The 19,823-nt window shown below is 44.9% G+C and overlaps 2 protein-coding genes across 3 annotated transcripts; one reads left to right on the top strand and one right to left on the bottom strand.

The window, feature by feature from the left end:
• Window positions 1-2,997: 2,997 nt before the first annotated feature.
• On the bottom strand, window positions 2,998-13,304 carry LOC136423451 (baculoviral IAP repeat-containing protein 7-like). Of its 2 annotated transcripts, none has more exons than XM_066411595.1 (7): window positions 13,128-13,304; window positions 8,305-8,836; window positions 7,647-7,778; window positions 6,442-6,617; window positions 6,012-6,144; window positions 4,900-5,541; window positions 2,998-4,465 (listed from the first exon to the last, which is right to left on the bottom strand). In XM_066411595.1, exons 2-7 carry the CDS (start codon window positions 8,789-8,791, stop codon window positions 4,263-4,265), a joined length of 1,773 nt encoding a protein of 590 aa, XP_066267692.1. In that variant the 5' UTR covers window positions 8,792-8,836; window positions 13,128-13,304; the 3' UTR covers window positions 2,998-4,262. The 2 variants fall into 2 exon arrangements, with proteins under 2 accessions (XP_066267692.1, XP_066267694.1); XM_066411597.1 differs by having other exon boundaries at window positions 7,653-7,778.
• A 228-nt stretch (window positions 13,305-13,532) lies between these two features.
• LOC136422732 (uncharacterized) lies at window positions 13,533-19,769 on the top strand. Its single transcript, XM_066410582.1, has 5 exons — window positions 13,533-13,658; window positions 14,823-14,950; window positions 16,056-16,262; window positions 17,181-17,327; window positions 17,699-19,769. The coding sequence occupies exons 2-5, from the start codon at window positions 14,846-14,848 to the stop codon at window positions 19,505-19,507; spliced, it is 2,268 nt and encodes a 755-aa protein (XP_066266679.1). The 5' UTR covers window positions 13,533-13,658; window positions 14,823-14,845; the 3' UTR covers window positions 19,508-19,769.
• The last annotated feature ends 54 nt before the right edge of the window (window positions 19,770-19,823 follow it).

The raw sequence follows: 19,823 nt of genomic DNA, 5'->3' as shown, positions 1-19,823 counted from the left end.
GTATTAACTTAAGCGTACTCATTTTGACGCAGATGTAGCTGGTGATGTAAATAAAGAAAATCGGTATAATTTTGTAAAATTTGCTTCAAGTTGTAGTACCAGGAACCAAGGTGACTTTAACTTCTGCGTCAAGACTTGAATCGCTCTAGGTGAAAACTGTGCGACTTTCCAAAAATAATATATGATAGGGCAAACATGAACGACATGTTATTTATTATGTTACAACAATGTATGAGTCCTGCGCTGCTGCTGGATTTTCCATCAATTTTAGACCAGCAAGCCAGCTAGATCTGACAGTCGGACGATTTCTTCACAAGTGAGCATTCTCCCGATTCTTGCAATATTAGGAGCTCAACTGGTACATTAGACTGAAACAGACAATTGTTGTTTGTGTTACTACAGTTAATGAGTCATGGGCTGCTATTCAAATTTTCCATCAACAACAGACTAATCAATCTAGATAGACGACGGACGCTCTCTTTACCAGACAGTGCGCATGTGTGAGCCCCTCCTCCTTGCAATATGGGAGCTTAGCTGAACCAGACAATTTGCTACGGGAGAGGACGCCCAGTTGTGTGCTACGGGAGAAGACGCCCAGTTGTGTGCTACGGGAGAAGACGCCCAGTTGTGTGCTACGGGAGAAGACGCCCAGTTGTGTGCTACGGGAGAAGACGCCCAGTTGTGTGCTACGGGAGAAGACGCCCAGTTGTGTGCTACGGGAGAAGACGCCCAGTTGTGTGCTACGGGAGAAGACGCCCAGTTGTGTGCTACGGGAGAAGACGCCCAGTTGTGTGCTACGGGAGAAGACGCCCAGTTGTGTGCTACGGGAGAAGACGCCCAGTTGTGTGCTACGGGAGAAGACGCCCAGTTGTGTGCTACGGGAGAAGACGCCCAGTTGTGTGCTACGGGAGAAGACGCCCAGTTGTGTGCTACGGGAGAAGACGCCCAGTTGTGTGCTACGGGAGAAGACGCCCAGTTGTGTTCAGATTCGTGTCTCACGCTTTTCGGTTCTTAGATGACGAAGACCATGAAGTATTTGAGGTGTTTCCTTCTTATGGTCCTGCTAACAACCAAGACAACAGGTGAGTCTCTGCCCTCTAAGTGTTATGTAAAAACGCATCTAATAACTACCACGATCAACTGTCCAAATTCCAACCTCACCAGTTTCCCTTCTCGGCTGCCACACCTGGTGGGCAAAGTATGCCTCCAGCAGAACCTCATCCGAACTATCCCCGACTTATTCGGCCTCGCGTTCGTCCACAAGCTCAACTTCAGTCAGAACCTCCTCACAACGTTCCCTTGGGCGTCTTTAAGAAACATGACCATGCTCGTGACGCTGGACTTGTCGCATAACCAGTTATCCACTGTACGGTTGGACTTGTCCATCGATGTCCACCGTAATCTTCGCGAAGTCAACCTGGAATACAACAAGCTGGCTACGTTCTCACAGGCGAACTTGGGGATTTCTTTGAGGGGGGCCAAGTTCTCGGGACACAGGTTCATCCAGGGTAACCCGCTCCTGTGCGACTGCCGGATGACGTGGCTGGCGGGGATGGCTCGCGCGTTTCGCCAGTGCTGGCCCAGCTGTGCAGCTGCTGTGGAAAACAGCGTGCTGTTTCACAGCTTCGTCTTCAGTGCTGCACTGCGATGCGACAGCCCCGACAACCTGAAGGGCGTGCCGTTACACTCGGCAAATCTGTCCGCCTGTTCAGCCGCACAAGATATAACCACGAAAAGTTATCTGACAAGAATATATAATAGGGCAGACGCACAAGGGACAATAACCTCGAAAAGCTATCTGAAGATCACTCCGGTAAAGAGCAATACGACACCGGTCATCGCTGTGTCTTCAGTACGCGAGGAACGGAACCAAACCGCGACAGGGAACCAGACAGATCAACCGGCCAGAGCGAAGACTGTGGTTCAGAACACTGCAGTGATCATCACCACGTCACTCATTTGCATCATATTTCTTGGTATCTGGCTTGCTTTACGCCGGTGGGTTTTGTAACTACAAGAAACATCAGAAGCCAGAATTTGGTAGACTTACTGACTACAGTGCTGGAATATGAAAAAAAAATATCGTGGTGAGATTAAGTTAAGTTAAAGTTCTCCAATGTTTTGTAGATCATCATCAACATCAAGCTGGTGTGTAACGCCGAAATAGTTCAGCTGTTGTCACACGCACATATTGTACTATTATCAGTATCATTATATGCTCAATTCATTATATGATCAATGTTATATCTATGTTATAAATATTACTTGTAACCATCATGTTAAATCCTTACATGTTTTTTTAGTCTAGATTAAAATTATTTACTACACTTTATTAGTAATGATGAAACAACACCCAAAGCTAAGGTAAGAGATGGTTTTGTCCACGAGTTAATATCCGTTTTCAGCTAGCTTTAGATTACTCCCACCCCCACGCATCACGATGATGATGATTATTTTGTTGTTTATTGCTATGCTGTTATTGTTTATGACAGATATCGTACCTTACCGTAGAGGTTACTTCTGCGTGTCCGTTCGCTCTCCGTTTGTCTTTACAATGGGAATATATAATCATATCATAACATGATAAATTAATATCGATTAATTATAACTAATTATTTGTTTTTGTTGTAATTTGTTTGGTATCTTATTTATTTCCCGTGACACCCCCTCCACTTGGACCCCTGGGAAGAACGGACATGTATATATATATATGTATATGTACTGGCCGACAGGGCCTTCCAAGTAAAATAAAGGTTCTACTACTACTATTACTACTGCTATTCTATAAAATTTTGTTGTATTGTATAATTTGTTTCTCTCATATCTATAAAGTTCGTCCAGATACCAGCCTATTTTGTTCACACTCATTTGTTTCTACATAAAATCATGTTTAGTGGTGCCAAATATAAGTCTGTGAACTTGAGTGCGTCGCCACCATGACTGTTCCTGTCTTCACTTCTGAACAATAAAAAAATGACACGACATTTCTAATTCGCGTGTACGGAGCCTTTAATATGAACCATCGTTCAGCAGCAGCACATGCTGGCGAGCAGGATTTCCTGGTTGCTCAAATCCAATTTTACTTATTAAGTTTCACATGATTTTATAGCAAAATTCACAAATAAAGCACCGGTTTTGAGGTAATTTTCAATTTTCTTTTGGAATTCTCCTCTATTTCAGGAAATTTTTTAACGTTCTTTTTTCCACGAGCTCGGTACACTTTAATTCATCTTCAGGTACAAAATAAATACCATACAATCTATTCCAAACAGATTTTGGTACGACTGATCTTGAGATACTGTGATTCTGAACACCACTTTCCACGTTTTACCAGACACGTTCTTCTATCAATTTTCAAATATCTTCCAATAATCCAATCATTTTTTATTCTTCTTTGAGGATATCTTAGCTCACCCACAACGTCGATAAACCTACGACACATGTACACAATAATACTTAAATATTGCAAATCACACTTTTGCGTTTAGAATAGATATCTACAAGAGAGATATACACACCACTTCATACATATATACAAACACAACATCATCATAGCTTAACTTAAGTTACTGTGTTCTTTTCTTAAAATTTGAATAATTTATCTTTCTTTCGAGGTATATCTATTAATAAGTACATGCCTTTAAGTCAAATTTTGCCCACCACTACTGACAGTCTGAATTCTGCACAGTCAAAAAAAGTTATCAAATCTATGGCTTTTGGTTTCCTTTGTGCAATAACATATATATAATTCAGCCACAGTTCAAGAAAACATCACCATGCAAACACTATACGTAAACAAAAATCCAGGGCTATACCATTCCAACTGTTCTGACTCAGGGTGAGCCGCAACCAAGTGTATTTTACGTTGTTGTTGCTGTTGTTGTTGTTTTCAGCTCTGGTTTTATGCATTGCCGCACGACACTTGACTTGTATAGTACAGTACATACAATGTACTATTTCTGTATGCATGATTTTGAAAAAAGATCGTTGATTGTTTCATTTATTGTTTTGGCTTTTTTGACAAACTCTTTACCTTAAATGAGCCCCTCTTGCACAATTGAAATGGAAGAACCCGAAACACAACAGCACAGAACTTTTTCAACAAAAGGGTTATACGCATAGTGCTAATCGCACAATATATAAATTTTTCCCATCTTTTTTACATGAAAATGCGTTTTTCTGATCATGTGCATAATGGAAGCCAAATTTTGCGCCAAGTTTTTTGTTGGCAGCTTTTTACAACAGATGCACAAAAAGAATCTTTACGACATGTAGACTTTGACCTTTGACTCTACGCATGCGCGACACATGGGGCACTCCTGCATGCCCTCCCCACACGGCACGCAGCAGGCGTAGTGGCCGCACGGCAGGAACACGAGCTCCACCTCGCGGTCCATGCAGACCTTGCAGCACCGCTCCTCGCGAAGACGCTCCAGCTCGGACTGTAACTCGTGGGGAATGCCCTCTGTAAAAAAAAATCAAGTCGGTCTTCAGCCACCAGCCTTTTCTCTTTGATGACTCAAATAACTAAAAATTAGCAAAAAAAGAGATAGTCGACCTTTTGTCCAGACGACCTATATCACCTCTGGCGAATCGTTTAGCCGAAAACCTTCGATAAACGTCATCTCAGTCAAAGAATCTTTGGATAAAATTGATATGAAATAGATCTTTATAACTTGGTTTCTTGATTTTTGATAGATTTGATGGCGTTCCTCAAACGGCATCAAAAATCTAACCTTCTTGGCGAAGGTATTATAATTTAATGTAAATATGTATGACTCAGGGACGTGGACTTAATTTTACTTCGGCAATTTTCAATAGATTTCTGGTAGTTCGATACATTCCGAAGATATTAGGTGTTAAGGGAGACCCGAGAAGAGTCAAAGGTTACAAACTGACCTGAGGAGAAGCTGGCACCGGAGAAAGCCCCGGCTTGCCCTGAAACCGTCCAGTTGGGCAGACCCGCCGCCTTCCCGCCCGACGTGGCGTAACCCAGGTTCTGCAGGCTGTTACTGGACATCGAGCCGCCCCTTGGCGCGCCTCCCGAGTACTGCAGCGTATTCCCCTCGTGCTCCTCCAGCTTCTTCCTCTTCAGGCGGCTGTACTCCTCCTCCAGGCCCCGGACCGCATGCAGAGCCTCCTCGGCGCTCCCGAAGCCCCGCCCCGCCGACTCCAGTCTCCGCCACACGGCGTGCTGCACGAGCCCTCGGTCGTACCCCTCGGCCACGATGGAGGCGATAACCTCGGTGTCCATGACCTCGGCCACGCTGGGTCGGTTCGCGCCCTCGCCCAGCTTCTCCCGCGCTCTGCGGTACTCCTCCTCCAGCTCCGTCACCACCGCCAGCAGTTCCTGCGTGGACGGGAAGGTGGCGTTGTTGTTCTCGAGGCGCCGCCAGATGGCGTGCTGCACGACGTCCGGCTGGTGTCCCATGGCAACCACCGTTCTGGCGGGCTCCGTCTCCATGGCGGTCAGAACGTTCAGCGGCTGCGCGGGGAGGTTCTCGTTCACTTCCGGGCCGGCGTCGCCGAACCAGGGAACGGCTGAGGAGTGGGGACAAAAAAGGAAATTCATATCTCTCATATCCATCAATGGTTTCATAAGGCTGATATAAATCAAATCAATAGATTTTCGACATTCCTTCATCAGGGCAATGGTGACAGCAGCTACTCCGGGACGCTAGATGTCGCTGCAACGAGGAGAATGCGGTCCCGAACGTGACTAAGTCTATACCCCTACCGTGGTCTCTATTCATGACGAGTGTAGTTATAGTTCTACTTCATGTGCAGATGCATGCCCTAAGCATGTGTTAAGCACGCCTTGACCATGTGTTGAGCATGCCTTGGCCATGTGACGATCACGCACCTGTTATGTCTATCCATAAAAGACCAACCTGTGCTAAGCATGACTTAGTTGAACATGTGCTCATCATGCCTGTTTCGAGTGTTATGTACGCCATGACCATGTGTTAATCATGTCTTGACCATGTGACGATCACGCCCTGATCACGCACCTGGCGGCGCGGACAGCTCCTCGTAGCCAGGCGACAGCCAAGACATCGTCATCTCCCGGGGCGACGTGGGCGTGGCCAGCTTGGACGGGCGGTTGGCGCGACCGGATCCGAAGTCCTCATTCCCGGCTATGTCCTACAGAAACAGATGAAATTCGATTGTTTTAAATACATAAAATATTTGATACATAAACACATGAAAATCTAAAGCTAGAGCCACGGTCCATTGAAATCCAAATCAAATCAAAGGCACCAACATGACAGTCAGTACGTGCTCCCTTCATTGATATGAAAAGTCCGTGAAAATGCCCTATTGGTGAGGCCAACAGATTTCTCTGTAAATCAATGGTGACAAATATAGCCGCCATCTTGAAGGAACGGTCAGATCCAAGATGGCGACCGATCGTTTAGTGCTTTCATCGACAAAACTCACCTCGCCAACTTTGTACTTATTCAGCACGTCCTGCACGAACTGCACCCCCTTGCTGTTCTCGACGAACTTGCACATGGGGTACCAGCGCGCATGCTCGACCCAGGGGTCATCTCCCGGCTGCCAGTTCTTCAGGCCGCCGCCGCAGTGGAAGCACCGCGCGCTGTCTCCGCCCTTCACTGCGGGAGAGGAAGGAAAAAAAGTTTTTTAAAATTCTTCCCATATCTTTTTGTATGTAGGGACGGTGCTAATCTCCGTTTCTATAGTGTCCTGTCTTTCACCAGATATACGGAAAAAAAGCCACTGCTCCAGAGGCGTCGCCAAAAAGAATGTGTAATGTATAGGAATTACGAAAAAAAAAACAAGGAGGTTAAAAAGGCAATACAAACAAATATTACAGCTTTATTACCTACTAGATCAGGCAGATATCGATATCGCGATAGCAGCAGAAAACAAACAGAAGACCGGTGGAAAGCAACGCACAGTGCAAAACTCGTTCCCGAAAGAGATATATACCGGCCAGATAGTATATGCAACTGTAGTTAGAGATGTCTCAAAATGGATTGTAAACTTAATGTTGTTATGTCAAATATGTAAGATGTATGGCTATGAACAATGTTAGAAAACAGGACAATAACAATATGATAACAGCACAGCACCGCGCGAGGAGACAGGAAGGAGGCATAGTAGATCGCGAAATAAAAGTAGAAAATCCAGCTTAAAACGTTTGACAAAAAAAACAACTCTAGATTTCCATTTCAATCTGTACAACTGGATAAGATACTGAGATTACTTCCGGACGTTTCGAGTAAATTTCCATCGCATCGGCGAGTGAAGAAGAGTGACTGGGAAACGCTGGGAAGTAGTCTCCGTGTCTTATCCAGTTGTAGAGATTGATTTGCCTTAGATGATTGTTCATCTGTAAGTTAACCTTCATCAACGCTACGTTACTGAAGTCGTAGAGTCATACAAACATATCTACTGTTGGATGTACATTTGGGTTTTGTATATATTTTCCGATTGTTTGAGTGTGCTCTTTTGTACTTTTAATCTTAAGACTGCGTAATTCAGCCGGATTAGGTAACATCGGCTGCAATGCTGTTTTAATTTCTGTATGTGTCAATTCCAGAATAAACCATTTATATATCGACGTCACCTTTACCAACTCCTGCTTCCTGTCTCACCGGAAGTAAAACTAAGAAAAGAACCTTTACATGTGTAGAAGAAGCCAGCCCTGGCCAGGTCGGCCGCTGTGAGGAAGGTATGCGGCCAGCCGTGGAAGGTGGACAGTCGCAGCGTCTCTGCAACCATCTGGGGAAACTTCGGCGCCTCTTCCGTGGCTGAGTACGGATATAAGAGAGGTAAAGCGGCCTTCCGAAAATAAAGCGGCAAAGCGGCCGTTCTCATGATACAGGTGTGGACAGGTTTATTTGAAAAGAACCGCTCGCAACCTTAGGCGTTACGAGCTTTATCATCTTTTAATGTCTGTTTATTCGCAGGATCTTCATTAGTGGGTACATCATACATGCTTAACTATTCTTTCTGGCGTCGTTATAGTTCTATCATCAGCGCAATGCATAGCAAAACTAGCTTTGTACAATACGTATTTAAGTAGAGCTAAACTATCAATTAAGATGCGATGAACTAATATCATATCTAATATCTTATCTCTATGTCTTTCATGCGCATTTATTCAGAAGTGGTAAGAAATCATCAGAACACCATATAACAAAATTGAACTTGATTATCGACATAAGATTAAATTGGACCACCAATGCCCAGTGCTACAGAGGAGATAGATGGAAATTCCTGAGCTGTATCTTCTATCTATTCCCAATTGTGTTGGAGAAACGTGGTTGTACTAACCATTTGGTGATGCGGTCTCGGTTCCCCCGTTACACGTGGCTGCTGTCGCCTCTCCGTTACAACATGGCACATTTCCCACGTCCTCTCCCTTCACAAACGGGCAGTCCGGGTAATGCTTCCTGTGCTCCTCCAGAGGGTCGTCTCCAGCGCACCACTGCCGCAGCACTCTGTAACACACGAAGCAGCGCACACGGTCCCCATCGCGCAGACTGTAGAAGCCCGCTCGGGCCAGCTCGGCGGGGGCCACCGGGCAGTCGCGCGGCCAGTCCCGGTACGTGTCCAGCCGGGCCTGCTCGCGGGTGAACTCCGAGGGATCGTCCGAGGGGCTGTCTCCGAGCGGCACTTCGTACGCGATGCTACGCCGGTTCTCCGTCTTCTGGGCGGTGCTTGTCGGGGTGCGGCGGAGGACCACCGTGTCTTGTGCCGGCACCTGGCTAGTCTGTAAAGACGGTTCTTCCGAACCGCCCGGGTGAACCAAGGAAGACATGACTGTGCCCCGGTCTGCTCACATCGTTCGTCCAGAAAGTAGAATCTGAAAAATGAAGAAGAAGATATTTCTGATGGAAGTGGCTATAGACAGGACCATCCTGTCAATAACAGAATGTTGGACTATTGACAGGATATTCCTGATTCCTTTTTACTTTACGGCAAATTCAGAATCCTGTTGATTGAAATCAAAACAAAATGAACGGTACCGGTACTTAGCTATTTACACCTTCATTTTTGAATTCCTTAAAATCAAATGAATGTAATTTGCGGCACAACATTTTGTAACAACGCGGAACGTGTTCTATACATCCTGTTGCACACATAGAATACCAATTGAAACAGCACAGAAAGTCTGTATTAAAATCGTCTTATTTGTAGTTGGTGAAATTGGGCATTCCGATATGTGATTTTTCAGGTTTTGTTCCAATATAAGAAGTTGCTTTGAACGGCGATCTGGGGATTTGCCGGCACCCTTTCCCACTAATCTCCAAGCAGATCTATCGGTGGCAAGGCAGTATCAAAAGGGCCAGCCAGCACCAGTGGTTTCTGGTACAAGGTGGCCCTTAAGCCTTTTGACATTGCCTTGCCCTGATAGATCTGCCTGTGGATAATTTTCAGCATGTATGACCTACAATGCACGCTCCACATGTTTGTCACGGTGCAATGTCTCGTGGTTATTACCGCCGAAACTGCAGCTGGCCGGATATTAGGTGGTTTTATTACCCCAATGGCGCCAGCTAAATGAGTCTCCACCACAGCATGGTATGCCAGGAGTATTCCTTTGCAGTCCTCTTTAGCACACTGTAGTCATGTTAGCAATATTTGTCTTTAATCTTTATTTTTCTGTGTCGGATTATCTTATGTTCATCTTTCCTCAGTCCCATATGTTCATGCGTTTCGGTTTGTATAGTTTGTTCCCGGTCCAGTGTTGCCATCAGAAGTGCGACCATGCCAACTCATTTGTTAGTTCACTAAATTCAACAGCAAAATTCTGAAATACAAATATCTAATAGTATGAGCAGAATTTCCCAGACTTGTTACACCCAGTTTCAAGGAGTGAATGAAACCGGTGAAAGATTTCTTACCAGTCTTCTGTTTTATCTTGACCTCTTACTGAATTTCTTCTTCAAATTGTCTCAGAGTCAGAACCAAGAAAATAAATTGGCGTGGCCTAATCATCAAATATCACTCGGCCACTACACCGCGGCTGCGGGCATTTACAGATAAGTGTACGTGGTTAAAATACAGATTGGGTATCAGTACCGCCTTCTCATCACAGGGTAATGCTATCATTCCGTGAACACTACAGATTGTGTATCAGTGCTAATCTCCAAGCAGATCTACACGGTGCACCGAACATCGTATATGCTAGCCAGAGAAGCTCCAGTTAGCCACATAAGCTCCAGTCCGCACCGTAGGTGGCTGACTGGAGCTTCTCTGGCTAGCATATACGATTTTCGGTGCACCGTGTAGATCTGATTGGAGATTAGCGCTGATACACAATCTGTAGTGTTCACAGATTATATCAGTGCCGACTCTCCCCACAGCGTATAGTAATGATATCTTTCCAGGAACCCCAGTAACAACTGACAGGACTCCAGCGGCGATTGTAGTAATGATGAGATATCACGACGGCAATCAACAGAGATGTGGGAATGGCGGCAATAGCAGAACCCCCCTCCCCATCTCTACTGCAGAATCTTCATATAGCCTTCGTTACGAATGATTACAATTTACACTAATTATGAAATCTAACAAAGCTACATTTAGCTAATTGAAAGTTAATGTAGTATAGGAACTAGTTCCTGATATTTCTGTATTTACCAGAAAGATGTGGCAATACCTTGGGCCATCAACCAATCTGCCATGATTTGAAGCAACTAACACTAAACAAGGCAATCAGAGAAGGCAGACATCATTCCTTTGCCCATACTGCTTCGCCATCCTTCCAGTCATACGGACAAATGTATCAACGCTAAGGATGTATGACAATGCTGCATTGCGTGTAGAATCGTGAAAACAAATCCGAGTCTTTGGAATCACATAAACACAGACAGACAGTCAAGAGAAAACAATACCTCAGTCCCTGGGGTGGAGTTATAAGTATGATAAAAAGAAGCGATGAATACTAATACGTTAAACGAAAGCTCCACAAGATGGACTATTGTCCGGATCTCGATGACGACAACACACCATCGCGGCGCCTGGCAGCCCGACGTGCATGTCTGTTATGCCGGGTGGAGATCAGACCGGCAAATGGTCCGCATCGCCGCCACACGATACGTGACTAGTCATGGCTATGGTCGGGAGTTTATCGATTCAGATTCTGATTTAAGCGGACAGCTAATGTCCAAGCAGATACAGGAGGCAAGATTTTTTTCAACCTTTATTTCACCTTGAAAGTATGCAAAACATACACTCATTCGGCCGAGGTCGTTTTTCAAGAGTTCAAGGGAGGATTGTAACGTTAACTGGCTGTTATGACGTTCTGTTGTGAAAAAATGCAAAGCAGGTAACTTATTTATTTGTTTATTGATTTGGCTGTTCAGCACACACAGCCAGGGCTACCCAACTAGCCTGTAACTATTACGAAGGGCTAACCCTGCTGACAAAGGCAATACATTACAATGTAATTTGACATGGACCGCATGGAAGCAGGTCAACCTGTGGCAAGATTGTCAAAGCCGATCATACTGTGTCCATGAGCCCAATGTGACCACCATGCCGGGCAGCCACGACCTTGCCATTGCAGCTGAAAGATCTTTTTGGAGAGTTTTGTTTTGTTGTGCAAAACCAGAGCAGCCAAAAAATGCTAAGACCTGACCTCCCTATGTCTGCTTGGAGAGAAACGGAAATCTGTTCTTATATGATACTAGCTAGTCGTAAGAAGTTGGGCAGCATATACAAGTTCATTTTACATGGCCAACGTCCATTTCCAGTAGCATGGCGGGTGTGATTTGACCTACCGACCTTTATATATCATCGGCTTCAGAAGAAAGGTCGTTAACCTCTGGTAACACTGAAACAGGGACGCACTTCAGCAGCGCATCTATCTATCTATCTATCCATCCATCTATCTATCGATCGATCTATCGATCTATCTATCCATCTATCTACATCTATCCATCTATCTATCTATCCATCTATCCATCTAGTATCCATCTATCTATCTATCTATCTATCTATCTATCTATCTATCCATCTATCTATCCATCTATCTTTCCATCTATTGATCTATCCATCTATCTGTCTAGTATCTATCTATCTATTTATCTATACACCAAGTACATGACACAATGTCCTTGATATATACAAAACATTTCAAGATGAACATGATTGTTTTAGTAAACATCCTACTTTATGTACTGACATTTTATGAAGAGAAGCAATCGGTGTTTTCTAGCTGTCGAGCCCTTTCCCCCCGGGGATACTCCACCATCAGGTTAATGTTTCCCCTACAACATGTACCGTGCGTGACAGTTTTATCATACCGCATGAGGAAGTCTACAGATAGCTCCTTTGGGACAAAAACATAATAAGCTATGCATGCTATTGTCTACTACATCTTAGTCATATGTAAGCGCCATTTTCAGTTCCCATGTAAAGGATTTTTAAAAAGACTGTTTAACAAAATAGCGTTGCTACTATCCAAGCCCGACCTCGATTGTTTCTACCGTCCATCCAACACGCTTAATACTGGTTCAGCTACTTAGTATCTAAAATGGCAACTTTCCACATAGATGTCTTATAATTGAATACATATAACCAACAGATAGATTTAACTGTCATTTTATCTCTAATTCCAAAAAGAGAACTTACAGACGAAAGCCAGCCAAAACAGGGAAGACAAAAATTACCCCAGAATTGAGCGGTTCTGTTTTCACAATGGAGATCAGACCTCAGAAAAATTCGTTCTTAGAATTTTTTGAAACACACGATATACCACTGATTTTAATATTCCAAAGTATCTGATTCTTTCCTTGTAAGATTCGTCACCGTAACAGTGTTTTTCCGGCAACCGGGCGACATGGGAACATACATATAGATGAGTCACAATGGCTTCAATTTTACAAAAATAAAATCCGATTTTCGTGTAGATTTTGTTGTAAAAGAAATAAACACACAGAACTACATTAATCAACACGTTTTCATTAATCTAACCCCGCCCCTCAAATTGATAGACATGTTGTTGTCATGCAGGACGCACCCCCAACACCAGCGACACAGCGCGCATACGTGACGAAGGGGGAGGGGGGCAAACGACCTCACGGCGTCACAAAAATCTCGCAGAATTTCGCACATACGTGACGTTATGACGTCAGATATTTACTCACATCAGTCGCCGTCACGTCTCAAGTCTTTTCACACCGATGTCTTGAGGTTTAAGATTCGCGTTTCTCCGTCTTCAGCTAAAAACATGCGTCTGTGCAGAGATAATAGGGATTGCCCAACTCTGGGCGGGGAGGGAGGCAGCGGCTGGGGATTTCCAAATGATGTCATTTAGTAAACATTGCGAAATCAGACGGTACCATATTGAAGGGGTGTTTGATGTAATATATTTGTACTTAAGTAACTATTTGTGACAAATATGGTATATCGTTACTACACTATTTACAATTAAATATTTTCAAGAATTATGTGTTGTTGATGTTACATTACAATAGTAGAATAGCGTCATATTTCAGATAATCTATATAAATAGACCCCTATGAAATAACACATCGTCCCTACCCATGCTGCCCCGCGGTGTGGTTGGTGTAACGCAGTGCGTGTATTGCGTGACGTTGCATCAGAACGTTCCACCAACGCATTTCACAAGACGGTTTCACATCCACAGGACTTGAGATGCCGGCTGAGTCATACTGGTGAGTGTCTAGTGAGTGTCTTCTCCCCTTTCTTACCCGTTTCCATGGAAACATGACTCGTATTGTAGCAAGAATACTTAACAATCGGTGCAGAACATGATTGATACAATTCTGCAGCAATGTTACTTCCGCATTCCAAAGTTAAACTTTCTGACAAAATTTTGTTGCGTGTGACCGGCGTGTTTCAGGCGGCAGTGTTGCCCTCGCTAGGTCGTTTCACGGCGGCCAGGCATCTCATAGTTTGTCTAGAGGACGTTTTTAGACCGCTGTCGTGTCCGGAAATAGCTGGGAAGTACGTCAAAGTCTGGTTATATTATCTGTAGTGAATTTCAGTAGGATAATCACTGTACTAGTTGCGAGGGAGTAGGTGAGTGAGGTTTCTTAAAATTCACTAATTTCAGGGTTAAGGAATGGCATTTGAGGCCTAAGAATATCTATGTGCTTTCTGGTTGCATTTTACTTAGCATCCAAAGTATTTCAGTTCTCCAATTCAGAATCCTTACCGCCACAAAAAGGGAACAAAACACGTTCTTTCTTTTGGTACCGCATGACCGGTTACAGGTCAGGGTGACGTAATGTGTTTGTAGAGTGGGGTGGGGAGGGGGTGTGGCATGTGCCTCTCATGTAATAACATTTAAAACTTACAGGAGTATTCTAACTTGTTCTTTTATGCTACGGTAGGAAACAGTTATACGTAAAACTATGATAGCCGCTTGTCAGTGAGGCTTGCAGCAGTCCTTAAGTCCGGCTTAACAGTGGGCGAGATATGTGTGTAGTGGTAGTAGTACTGTCCACTGTTTTCTGCTGCTGCAGTAGTTGAAACATCCTGCAGCCGCATTCAGTCTTCCTTCAGTCCCTTCCACTTTGTCCGATTCGCTGCGAGCTTCCTTAGCTCCTGTGATCTGTGTGTAGCTTGATGAAACGACGTTCAATTCCACTATTCAGAGCTTTCGAAAAATGTGCCAGTGTGGGGGGGATCTTAACGGTGCATTTAACCAGTATATATATATATATACATGTACTACAAGCGAAGAAACAGCCATCATACACTACATGTATTTGATTTATGATAAACTGTATATTAATGGGCGCCTGCTCAACCTGCGGAAGACTTACTATGAGCTGCAAGACTTCATTCTTCTTTGGTTTGTTTTCCTGCCGTAGCTGACCCCAAGGTACCCCGCGCCATGACAGACGTGTCCCGCCCAGCAGTCCGGAAGAGTCCCGAACCATCCGGACGAAACTGCAAACTGCGAGCACGGAAACCACCCGGTTGGCGTGCCAAACCTCCGGTAGGCTTTCTTAGTAATACAATCTCTTACTTAGCACTGAGTTTCTCTTACTTGATATCATGTTTAAACCTGAGTAGCATTTGGCCTCCATTTTATGGCATTTATTCGTGCACATCACAAAAATGTTTTCGTTTGGTTTCTGAGAAAGCAAAGTGCTCGCGACCCTAATGAAACTAACACATAGGCTACCCCCCCCCCCCCCAAAAAAAAAACTGTCGCTAAATACTGAGATAATTGAGTAGTTAGGTGTTTGATGCCCACAATTTAGAACAATATTGATATATTTGGAGAAACCACGGGTTGTTTTGGCCACGTACATGTACATGCAATGTATAATGGTATTGCGTCAGAGGGTGCAAACGGGGCAACCCGTGTTTTCCTCACTTCCGGGTTGTTTCTAAGATCTTCAGAGGCTCGCCAAGTGCTTAATCCCAAGCAAAAACCACTCCGAAAACAACATAGACTACTTTGAAATGCTAAGATATCCAAACCTGTCCCCACCATTGCCCAAAGTTTCGCAATGTTCCACTTGTTGCTCACATGAACCCAAAGCTGACGTGTACTTGTGGGGTACCCTCTGCTGACACGTCATTCGTGCCGCGTTGTTTTTGTCCGGGGTTCAGACAGAACCGGTGAGCTTTCAGCGCGGTAGGTCGGGATTTTGATGCACGTTTCTAACCTATAAAATGTGGCGATCTGTTTTTCATTGTTTCTTTGAATCTAAAAGCAATATCTAGTCATGGTTGCTCTTGTAATTGAATTCATATGCTTTTTAAACTTTTTTTGCTAAATTTTGTTGTTTGTACATTATATGCTGAGTAGCGTCAAGAATTTGTCAAAATGTTTGTTGCAGCTAATTTATGACAATTCATTCCCGAAGTTCAATTCTTCAATTGACCTGTCATGAAGTTTGCCTTTGAGGTGTTTCATAATCAGTTAATATGATTCCAAGTTCTGGATAAAATGTATTCAGTAAATACTTAGATATAATGCAAACTGCAAGCATACTGTATTAGCATTAATGGTGCATTCCTAGTTAAAAGAATAACCTGAATTTGAGTTCTACAAGCCAAAGTAGGTCACAATTTTTCCTCCTAATTTCCAGGTGCCAAGTTCGTCCATAAGGTTTCAGGCTGTTCCATTTACGGACAGCACCCCCACCAGACTGCCTCCTCCACCAGCTGCTGTTCCATTTAACAACGGCACCCCCACCAGACTGCCTGTACCACCTCCTGCATTGCTTCCTGCTGCCTGTCAATCACCTGAGGTGAACTCTCATCACCATGACAACAACCAATCAGGCGCAAGCTTGGTAAGAATATGACTTTGATGTAGAGTTGCTACCTTTTATCAAGATTCATCTCAAACAAGTAGCTTTTTTCTCAGGCTTCAAAAAAATGTTTTTGGCCTAAGATTTTGAAAAAAAAAACATTGCTTTGATATATATCTGATACAGCCTGCTTTTTAATATGATAGATGATGTCTAAGTTTCAAACAAATGGCATGGCCTCCACTACAAGATACTTGTTGCAAGTTTTCACACTGCAGGAAGAAATAGGTCATGTTCTAAATAAGCACAGGGTAGACCTATATAGAGAGGTGTTGAATACTGAGGACCTGAATCTGGAACTATATTTGTCCCATATGCTATATTAAGGGTATGGTTGTGTTGAACAATTAACATACATGTACATTTAGAAGTCCAATGCTGTTCTCAACTGTAGACAAAGACGAAAGGAGCTAAAAATAACAACAGGTTCTACAGCTAACTTGGTCAGTTTTCACCTGCTGGTCATGTTGGACCTCTATAGGTAGAGTAGGAAAGGAGAAATGCATTTGACAGATTATACCACTCACTGCACACAGTATATGAGCAAACCCAGGATCCATGTGCTGGCACACACTAATCTATGTTTTGACTCTTGATGCCCCCCCCCCCTTCCCAAGGGCCTCTGTGAAAGGTTACAGCGTTATCTAGTGAAAAACGTTATTGATCAGCATCATTGTTGGTTGGTTGATTGGTTGATCGATTGGCCAGTTATGACAGGAGCAATGCTAAGGAGGCCATAGTTATTGATGATTGGTTATTGATTAGTTATTTCTTGATCGCCTATTCATTGATTTGCTGTTTATTGATTGACTGACCCTGACCAAGGCAGTGAGATCAGTCATGAGAGAGACCACAGTTATTGATCCTTTATTGATCAGTTATTGATTGATTGATTGACAGATTCCGAGCCCGAGCGAGGCGGTGAGATCAGTCATGACAGGAGCGATGAGACTCACAGGGCTGGTGAGAGAGACCATGGTCAAGGTCACCCACGCAGCCTCCGCCACGACAAGCGTCGTCACTCGAACCTGCTGCGCCGACAACACGGTGAGAATGGAGATGGAATCTAACCGACATCCAGCCCAAATACTCGCATTATTGTCTGTTCAGTACTCGATGTAAAGTGTTTCGCGTATCATAGACTTCTAGATCTTAAGCAACCAAATGTTGTTAGCTACAACCACCAAGATTCCAGATAATTTACGTTGCCTTGTGAGCAGCTCAAGTTTGCAATGTTGTGCTGGTACCGTGTGGACTGTGAGCGACAACATATGTCTGTTTAGCAAAAAAGATATCAACACGATATACCAAGCAAAAGAACACGTCCAAAATCTAATTGCTCCATGTTTCATAGCCTAGTATCTGTTCCTGATAGTAACTAACCGGCTGTTCTCTTCCTTCCTTGTTCTGTTCTGCAGAAGACAGAGTCCAGCCACCACACGGCCACGTTCTCCTCAGCGAGGCAGACTAGTACAGAGTCCTACCAGATGGCTATCCCTACAGACGACAGCGCGGAGGTCACGCCTCGACCCCGGCTCGGTCAGGCGTCCATGATGGCGTTTCCGAGCAACGAGAGCAAGAAAACTGGAGAGCAAGGCGATACACCGCTGACGAAGAAGTGTAAAGCTGTGCCTGTCCGGAAAACTGCTCCTGTTAGGCAGAAATCCGAACGGGAACCGTCGCCCGAGGATTCCCCAGATTCGCAGCCAGACCAGGACTTGAGGCAAACATACTCCATCTCACAGCTGCGAAAGCTGTTTGGAGAGACGTACTCTGTCGACAAACCCCAGCAGAGTGCAGACTTCAGCGATACGTACATGGTCGCTTCGCAGGGTAAAGACTTGGGGAGCACTTTTGTCATAAGAGCAGTAAATGCAGAGGAAGTCAGTTCTCAGCCATACGAGAGAGAGAGCACGGACACTGTAGAGGACGTTGGTGCCCAACCGTTTGACTCCGTGGTGAAAGCAGAAAACTCAGACGAAGTTGATGCTCAGCCGTATGAGTGGGAGAGCGCTGACACAGTGAGGGCTGAAAACGTGGAGGACTTTCATGCCCTTCCGTTCGACAGAAACTTGACTTTTAACAAAGGCAGGAAGTTGTGCCTGATGGCCATCCCTGCAGACCCACATGAGGAGGAGGAGGAGGATGGTGGTCCAGCTCAAGGGGCCACCAATGCCCCCCAGCCTCCCTCCCTGACTGAAGCCATGAAGTCTATGGTTGTGAAAAACATTGTACGAGAGGGCTACAGCCTTGAGCTTGTAAGGCACGCTGTCTGGCGGCGGTTACAAGCGGGCGGTCTTCTGTCTGGGCCTGAGCTTCTCCAAGCTGTGAAAGACTTGGAACAGGAGTATACGGCTGCGGAGAAGAAGCTTGGAGACAAGGACTTCCTTAAAGAGAAGGAGGAGGTGAACCTGACCTTGGCCATGGAGCAGCAGGTCGTCCTGTGTGTCCTGTCCCAAGGTCATGACCTTGAGACCGTGCGCCACGTGGTGTGGCGACGTCTTCAGGAGGGGAAGGGACCCTTCAAGTCTGCTCCTGAACTCCTCCAAGGAGTCACGGACTTGAAACGTGAGTATGAGAAAGCTGGTAAGAAACTTGACAACACAGAGAAGACTTTCGAGGAGAAAACAGTTGAGTACAAGGATGGGGGAGGAAAGACGGTGGATGCTGTAAGGGAGCCGTTGCAGAGTGCGAACAGCGTTGCGGACGCGATGGCAAGTCCGGTCATAAAAAACGTGCTCCGGGCGGGATACGACCGCGATCTTGTCCAACACGCGACATGGCGAAGGCTCGAGACGCACCGCGAAAACTTTGCGTCCATTGCAGAACTCTTACAGGCGCTGAAGGACCTTGAAGACGAAATCGCCCGAGCGAAGGAGAAACTGGGAAACGACGAGCTACCGAACACGCCTCCTACGGTCGTCATGACGACAACAACCCCGGAATCTGAGAACACACCCAGCACAGAAGACATCCCTCCCTCCCCCACGGCGGACAGTGGTACAGTCCAGCCCACCTGTAAGGTGACCACAGGTGATAATGTGGAGTCGGAACTTGAGCGGTATCGGGAGGAGCACACCTGTAAGGTGTGTTTCGACGCGAGGATCGAGGTCGTGTTCGTGCCGTGCGGACACTACGCATGCTGCGGGCACTGCGCTGACGGGATGGTGGAATGTCCCATGTGCCGGAGAGGGGTGGACTCCACAGTGAAAGTGTTTTTCTCATAGTCGTAGGGCTTGCCAAATTGTATTAGCCGTTTCATATCAGGAAAAATGAAGAAAAAAAAGTTGATTAATATTCAAGTCAAGACATTCCCTACATTAGTTATCCACCCTTTATTAATTGAGGAATGGAGTTATAACAGCTGTAACCATTGCCTTGTGGTGTTGATGGGCTTGACTGATATTAGTTGTTTGTACAGTTAACAGTGCCATAAAACTAAACACAGAAATGAGTGTTTTGAATAGTTAATCTTGTGTACATGTATTTTATGTCATGCCTGGGCCTGATACGGGTGTTCCGGACCGTGTGATAACTATCCGG

Source organism: Branchiostoma lanceolatum, chromosome 17, assembly GCF_035083965.1.
Source record: "Branchiostoma lanceolatum isolate klBraLanc5 chromosome 17, klBraLanc5.hap2, whole genome shotgun sequence".
NCBI classification, from domain to species: domain Eukaryota; kingdom Metazoa; phylum Chordata; class Leptocardii; order Amphioxiformes; family Branchiostomatidae; genus Branchiostoma; species Branchiostoma lanceolatum.
This window is presented reverse-complemented; position numbering and strand designations above follow the sequence as displayed.

Excerpts from the sequence above, each read along its gene's own strand:
- LOC136423451 (XM_066411595.1), bottom strand. The coding sequence starts at position 8,791 with ATGTCTTCCTTGGTTCACCCGGGCGGTTCGGAAGAACCGTCTTTACAG. Across the intron at positions 7,779-8,304 it reads CGAGACCGCATCACCAAATG|CCACGGAAGAGGCGCCGAAG; the intron begins GTTAGTACAACC and ends ATCCGTACTCAG. Across the intron at positions 4,466-4,899 it reads CGGTGCCAGCTTCTCCTCAG|AGGGCATTCCCCACGAGTTA; the intron begins GTCAGTTTGTAA and ends TTTTTTTTACAG.
- LOC136422732 (XM_066410582.1), top strand. The coding sequence starts at position 14,846 with ATGACAGACGTGTCCCGCCCAGCAGTCCGGAAGAGTCCCGAACCATCC. Across the intron at positions 14,951-16,055 it reads GTTGGCGTGCCAAACCTCCG|GTGCCAAGTTCGTCCATAAG; the intron begins GTAGGCTTTCTT and ends CCTAATTTCCAG. Across the intron at positions 17,328-17,698 it reads CCTGCTGCGCCGACAACACG|AAGACAGAGTCCAGCCACCA; the intron begins GTGAGAATGGAG and ends TCTGTTCTGCAG.